Genomic DNA, 7,433 nt, shown 5'->3' on the forward strand with positions numbered 1-7,433 from the left:
CTGGGTCCATATGTAATCTGGTGTGTACTGGGTACACGTTGACTGTTATATACAGATGTATTATGAATATAAATTCCTCTGTGCACTGGGTGCATGTTGTACGGCGTGAGATTATGGATATCTCTGTGTGGCTTATGTGCCAGAGTGTATGGTTATCTCCGTGTGGATTATGTTCCCGGAGACTATTATTATCTTATATGAGTAATGTGAGACGAGGAAGTGTTCCGCATTGATGTGACTATTAGTACAGGAGAGAGGTTTGATATAAATGCACAAAGAAGAAACGTTGTAGGGATTCTCCTAGCACAGGGCCAGCTGGGGGTAGGTTATCATTACTGCATGGATCATATGGGTGGATTCTCTGATCGGTGGGTCATTACATCTGGGGCCCTTAGGACAGGAAGAGCTCGAGGGGTTAAACCTGGGAATGTTTTTACCCACTGTATTGGGAGAGTTTTGCCATGTGATTATCGTAAGATGTGAGGTTATATACTTGTAAGTGGACAATAATATGTCAAAGTTGGATGTAAGATGTGAGGTGTAGGGAGTAAGAGTTTCGAAGTGTGATATGGAAGCGCACTATTGTGTGTGTAAAGTAAGTCTGATGAAATAATTTTTGGCTCTAAGTGAGGTAGTAAGTTTGTTGGAATTCTCGCCTTATGATGAAAGAGATAATAACGTGATTAATGTTGACAAAGTGAGTAAGTGTTCTTCTAGGAAGGCTAGTGATGATCAAGAGTTCAAGTAAAATGGTGACTTATTAGCCTTAATAAAAGGTAAATGGTAATAGAGTCAAGTATGAATGGGTAAAAATAGCTGGAAACAGGAGTTGTAATTGGTTACCTAAAAGTTGATAGCTTGGCTTACTGGTAGAGTAGATTGAGGAGTGATATATATAATCGCATATGCCACTTGTGGTGGAAAGTGTGTGGAAAATGCATAATGTTGGGGTTGTTTTGGTTAGGTACTAATGATGTATAGTCGAGTGCTTGTGGTAACTTTGAATATTCCGAGAGATTGGTATACCAACCGATGGTGAATTGTAGAAGTAATGGCAATGATGGATTTAGTTTCATGTGACCCGAAATTAAGTTTCAAAAATTCCTATAGGATGGGACTTGTATGTGAGAGATATGGCATTTTCGAATGGTCCATCAGGTAATACCGAAATAGGTTTGGAAATTGATTCGCCAATGTGTTTGGTGGAAGTTAGTAAAGTTGTAAGGTAATAGTGTTTTGAGTTTGACGTCCATGATTAAATGACGATGATTACGAAAAAGTGGTATAAATAAGTGGAACGTATGGTTAAATCGCAACGTCGGGATTGAATGAAAAGTTAAAAATAGTTAGCTGGTGAAAATATGAAGCATGAGACCTTGATGTGGAGGTCATTGATGAGTGTTGTGTTTAGACTATGAGAGGGCTAAGTTTATGGAATGGAGCTGGCTGAGTTGATAAAGTTGAGATGGTTAAGTTAATAAAGAGATTAACAATGAGTGTAAATTATAAATATGATTTTGTAGATGGAAATATTCATGAGTGGGTTTGTGGTTAAAGGACTTAAATGGCTAATCGGAAATATAAACTATTGTGAGGATTGTTAGTTTCGCATCACAAAGAGAAAGATATGGTGGTGAGTACCTAAGAAAAGGTGAAGACACGTGACAAGGAAAAATAAAGTATATAAGTATAGAAATTAATGCGAGTCGAAATTATAGGATACGACAAAGTGCCATTGAAACTAGAAAGTATGTGCTTGGGTGAAAGCTAGGAAAACAACGAAATGATAAGAGTAGTAATAGTAATGGAAAGGACTGGCATGTTTGGGGTATTGTCAAAACAGTAAGGACAGCGATAGAACTTAAGTACTAAAGAAAGTGTGAGTTGGAAATATTCCAGGAATAACCAGTAAGTATACATGAGAACGGTTAGATCCTATTATGAAAACGGTTAGAGGTTTTTGAGAAAGACCATGGGTCAGAAATATAGATAGAGATGATAATGAGGTGAAGTGATACAGACCAATTTGTAATATGGTTATATTATTACCTACAAATTAGCGAAAGTGCAACTATGAACCAGAGGAAGTTTAAAGTATTGTGAATTAAAAGGTCACAAAACCATAATAGACGAGTATTTGTGAAGGTTCGAGGAATAATAAGTATCACAAAAAGGAGATTATGCCTGTGATAAAAGTAAAATGGTAAAGATACACACCTGAGGAGGCTACTTGGGAACGGGAGAATGAGATTCTCCAGCTGTATCCTGAGTTAGCGGACAAGTGTGAGTTAATTTTGCGGACAAAATTCTAAAAGGGCTTTAGGCCTATTTTAGGATCATGAATCATGTGTAATATGATAAAAGGGCTTTAGGCCTATTTTAGGATCATGATTAATTGTGTATTGAGAAATTTGCATGTAAATAGACTTGGGTGATTGAAACAAGTTAAAGGTTTATAAAGTGAGCCATATATTATGAATTGTGTATTAACTATACCCTGAGTTGGGTTGTAAGTGCCCCAAGGCATTGTTGGTCCTTGTGTGTGTCACCCATTGGTTATTAGGTACATTTGAGATACTAGAAAGCTTATGTAAATTTGGGGATTTTAGGAAAAACAAAGGAAACTCTGGCGAATTTTCTGTAGAATTGGCAGAATTTAGGCAAACTCCGAGAGAGCATATCTCCCTCTACAAAAGTCTGATAGGGACGTTCCATACACAATTTTTAAGCTTGCGATGTCCCCTACATTGTGTCAAAATCTGAGAATATGTTGGGTTGCACGCAGCCCTGTAGAATTCTGGGAACACGGACTGTCCAGAACGCTCCTATGCAGGGGCTGTTTCTGGCAGTTTTTGGGAATTTTATTCCTGCTTCATTTCTCAATCAAATTAAGAGTATGATATATCAAATTGAAGTTTGAGGTGTCTAGTTTGTGGTGTAAAAATTTTAGAGCAATTGGATGGGTGGATTTTCTGCATTAATTCATGGAGTGAGGGATGTTAGTGCCGTTTTGGAGTTGGTTGGCAGTTTTGCTTGTCCAACTTCAAACGGCGATATCCGCAGCAAAAGAGATCGAAATCACTCGTGTGGTGGCTCATTAGAAAGGTAATTAAGTCCCGTAAAAGATACTAAAAGATGAGATGAACAAGAAGAAAATTGAGAGAGTATAAATGAATATACCGAACCATGTTCGGAATGGTAGAAAACGTAAAATTGAAAATTTGGTTAAGTGGGTTTATGGGAACCCCTTAATGACTTGTATGAAGTAAAATAAGATATAAAAATAGTTTAAATAAGTATTCCCCCAGATTTTACAGTTATGGTCACAACTTTTAATTATTACGCTTTTTATTGTTTTAAATGCTCGCGTAATAATCGGAAAAAGTTTATTCGCATTTTTATAATTGAATTACTGTGATTGTAACTGCGCTTAATATCATAATTAATGTTAACAATACCGGTGTACAACGGGCTGTTACAGATGTCGACTTTAAATTCTTGAAGGAGTAGCATCCATCTGAGCAGTCTTGGTTTTGCATCTTGTTTATTCAACAGATACTTTAAAGCAGCATGGTCAGTGTAAACAATTACTTTAGACCCCAACAAATATGGTCTAAATTTATCAAAAGCGTAGATAACTGCTAATAACTCTTTTTCAGTGGTTGCATAATTCATTTGTGCATCATTAAAAATTTTATTAGCATAATAAATCACATGCAACAATTTATTCTTTCTTTGTCCTAAGACAGCTCCTATAGCATAATCACTAGCATCACACATTAATTCAAAAGGTAGTGTAAAATCAGGTGCGGTGATTATAGGTGCAGTGGTCAATCGATCTTTTAAAATATTAAATGCTAACAAACATTCATCAGTGAAGTTGAATTCCTCATCCTTGACCAACAGCTTGCATAGTGGCTTTGCTATCTTGGAAAAATCTTTGATAAAGCGCCTGTAAAAACCTGCAAGACCGAGAAAACTTCGAATGACTTTAACGTTAGAGGGAGGGGGAAGTTTCTCAATAACAGATATCTTAGCTCTATCAACTTCTATACCTTTTTTGGACACTTTGTGTCCTAAAACTATGCCATCTTTTACCATGAAGTGGCATTTTTCCCAATTCAAAACAAGATTACTCTCTTGAGATCTTTGTAAAACACAAGATAAATTTTCTAAACAAATGTCAAAAGAGGGGCCAAAAACAGAAAAATCGTCCATAAAGATCTCAATAGATTTTTCAATCATATCAGAAAATATGGAAAGCATGCACCTTTGAAATGTAGCTGGAGCGTTGCACAGGCCGAAGGGAATCCTCCGGTAAGCAAAGACTCCGTAAGGTCATGTAAATGTTGTCTTCTCTTGATCTTCTGGAGCTACTGCTATTTGGTTATAGCCTGAGTACCCATCCAAGAAGTAGTAGAAGGCATGGCCAGCTAGTCTCTCCAACATCTGGTCCAAGAAAGGAATTGGGAAGTGGTCTTTCCGAGTGGCTGCATTTAGTCTTCTATAGTCAACACATATCCTCCACTGGTGACTGTCCTTGTTGGAATCAACTCGTTGTTCTCATTTCTTACCACAGTGACTCCTCCTTTCTTAGGTACCGTTTGTATAGGACTTACCTATGCACTGTCGGATATAGGGTAGATCATCCCTGCATCCAATAGTTTAACTACTTCCTTCCTTACCACTTCTTTCATGGTTGGATTGAGTCTCCTTTGTGGCTGCCGTATAGGTTTAGTATCATCTTCCATTAGAATTTTATGAGTACAAAAGGAAGGATATATACCTTTTAGGTCGGAGAAGGACCATCATATGGCAGCTTTGTGTTTCTTTAACACTTTGAGAAGATTTTCTTCTTCACTAGTTGACAGTTCAACATTGATGATTACTGGACATGTGTTGTTGTCACCAAGGAAGACATATTTCAGATTTGGAGGGAACTCCATAAGCTCCACCTTCGGTGCTCCAAGAGGGGTGTCATCTTTCTTTCTTTGTAGTCCTTCCACCACTGGTTCTTTGTCTGCTATTTCAGCTTTTTCACTGATTTGTTCTAACTCGAGCCCTTTCCTCTTTCATAGTATCATCAATTTCTTCTTATGTTATGTCAATCATAAAACAGTCTCCTCCGTCTGATGGATGTTTCATTGATTCAAAGACATCAATGGTGACTGTTTCTTTGTTCATTCTCAGCATCACTTTTTCTTGCTCCACATCGATCATTGCTCTTGTGGTGGCTAAAAATGGCCTTCCAAGTAGTAGGGGAATCTCGGCATCTTCTTCCATATTCAAAATTACAAAATCTGCAGGGAAGATAAATTTGTCAATTTTTACTAACACATCCTCAATTACCCCATCTGGTCGTCTGATCAATCTGTCGGCTAACTGGAGAGAAACTGTAGTCGGCTTTAGCTCTTTGATTCCAAGAGCTTTGCACATGGATACCGGCATCAGGTTTATACTTGCTCCCATATCACATAGTGCTTTTCCTACTTCAATATTTCCTATGGCTATAGGAATACTGAAGCTGCCTGGATCTTTCAGCTTGGGAGGAAGTTTCTTCTGGATGATTGTGCTGCATTCTTCTGTTAGGGCCACTGTTTCGCACTCCTTCAGCTTGTATTTCTTTGACAGAAGGTCTTTCATGAATTTCGCATAGTTCGGCATGCTTTCTAGGGCTTCTGCAAATGGAATGTTCACTTGCAGCTTCTTGAAGATATCCAGAAATTTAGTGTATTGTTGTTTCTGGATTTCTTGCTTCAACCGCTGGGGGTATGGAACACGTGCATAGGGAGATGGATCTGCCGGTTTTAGTTGCCGGTCTAGAGCTTTCTTTTTCTCCCATTTGAATAGCTTTTTCTCTGGACTGCTATTTTCAGTTTCTTCTGCATCTTCTTCTTTCTCCTTTTCAGCTACAGGTTCTGCTTTTTCCTTCTTCTCCACTAGTGGCTTTTCCACAGGTTGGATCCCGATCCCACTTCTAGTAACAATTGAATTACATTGAGCATTTGGGTTTGTATCTGTGTTACTTGGGAAGGTGCCATGGGTTCTTTCAGCACATTGTCTTGACAGCTGACCAATTTGAGTCTGCAAGTTCCGGATCGAAGCTTCTTGATTCCGGAATGATGCTCGTGTTTCATCTCTAAAGGCATCTGCATTTTGAATGTAGTCTGATGTGCTCTTGGACAGCTGTGCAAAAGCCTTTTCCCATTCTGAAGTGGTGCCTTGAGGTGGAGGTTGTTGTTGCAATGGCAACAGAGGGTTCAGTTGATAGTTAGACTTGTAACTAAACCCAGGGTGTTGGTTAGGATTTTTCCACCCTTGATTACCATATTGATTTCTTCCTGGATTTTTCTGGTTCTTTTGATCGTACTAGATTCCATTGACCTCTGTTGGTGGCTTTTCAGTTGTTCTCATATAGTCACAATCTTCAGTCGCATGAGCTTCTGCACAAATACCACATTTAATTTGAGAATTACTAACAGAAGAAACTTGAGAAATATTAAATTGTTTAGTAAGGGCATCTAATTGTTCTTGTTGTTTCTTGTGCATTTGCAGCATTTGTTCATTTTGGGCTAATCGTCGAGCTTCATAATTCCTGCTCTCCTTTGTGCAACTGGGGCATTGTCATATTCTTAAGAAGCTAAAGATTCCAACAAGTCTAGCGCTTCCTCTGGAGTTTTTGTTTTCAAGGAGCCTCCTGCAGCAGCATTTACCAGTGTTCTTGTGTTGGATGTCATCCCTTGGAATAAGATTCTTGCTTTCTCCCATGCTTCAATTCCATGTTGAGGACACTTCCTGAGTAATCCCTTAAATAGCTCCCAAGCCTCATACAGAGATTCGCTTCCTTTTTGTTCAAAAGAGGTGATTTTTGATTTGAATCTTGCCATCTTTGAAGCTGAGAAAAATCTGGCTAAGAATTTTCTTGCTAAATCATCCCAACTGGTTATGCTTCCTTCAGGTTGAGACTGCAGCCAAGATTTTGCATCATCCTTCGGTGAGCATGGAAATAGTCTGAGCAAGATAGCGTCACAAGAAACTTCATTCACTTTTAATGTATCACAGTAAAATAGGAAATCATCAAGATGATTATAGGGGTTCTCTGTGCTTCCTCCAGCGAACTGTTCTTTTTGAATCAGTTGTAGCAGCGCCGGCTTCAGCTCGAAGTTTTTAGCTTCTATGGTCGGTCTAACAATGCTCGCCGTCTGTGGAACTCGGGCTGGAGTCATATAATCCCCCAAGGTCCTTGGAGCGAGTTGATTGTTTTCTGCCATTGGTTCCTCCTTAGGTTCCGATGAACTTGAGGTTTCTTTTGCTTCCTTTGCCTTTGCGTCCTTTCTAAGTTTCCTTTCGGTCTTTTCTATCTCAGGATCAAAATGCAAGATTTGCGGGTTAAGAGTACCTCGCATAAACTTAGGATCGAAAAGATGAGCAGA

General features: G+C 38.7%; 1 protein-coding gene and 1 non-coding gene across 2 annotated transcripts; one reads left to right on the forward strand and one right to left on the reverse strand.

Moving 5' to 3' along the window:
* Positions 1-4,808: 4,808 nt before the first annotated feature.
* Positions 4,809-6,558, reverse strand: LOC133299678 (uncharacterized). Its single transcript, XM_061499163.1, has 3 exons — positions 6,371-6,558; positions 5,158-6,283; positions 4,809-5,069 (listed from the first exon to the last, which is right to left on the reverse strand). The coding sequence occupies exons 1-3, from the start codon at positions 6,556-6,558 to the stop codon at positions 4,809-4,811; spliced, it is 1,575 nt and encodes a 524-aa protein (XP_061355147.1).
* Positions 6,559-6,774: 216 nt separating this feature from the next.
* LOC133299684 (small nucleolar RNA R71) lies at positions 6,775-6,881 on the forward strand. The gene has a single exon (XR_009749963.1). It is a non-coding gene; the product is annotated as a small nucleolar RNA R71 (small nucleolar RNA).
* Positions 6,882-7,433: the final 552 nt, after the last annotated feature.

This window comes from Gastrolobium bilobum, unplaced genomic scaffold, assembly GCF_033153095.1.
Source record: "Gastrolobium bilobum isolate Gb01-03AN ecotype WA unplaced genomic scaffold, APGP_CSIRO_Gbil_v1 utg58275, whole genome shotgun sequence".
In the NCBI taxonomy this organism is placed as follows: Eukaryota; Viridiplantae; Streptophyta; class Magnoliopsida; order Fabales; family Fabaceae; genus Gastrolobium; species Gastrolobium bilobum.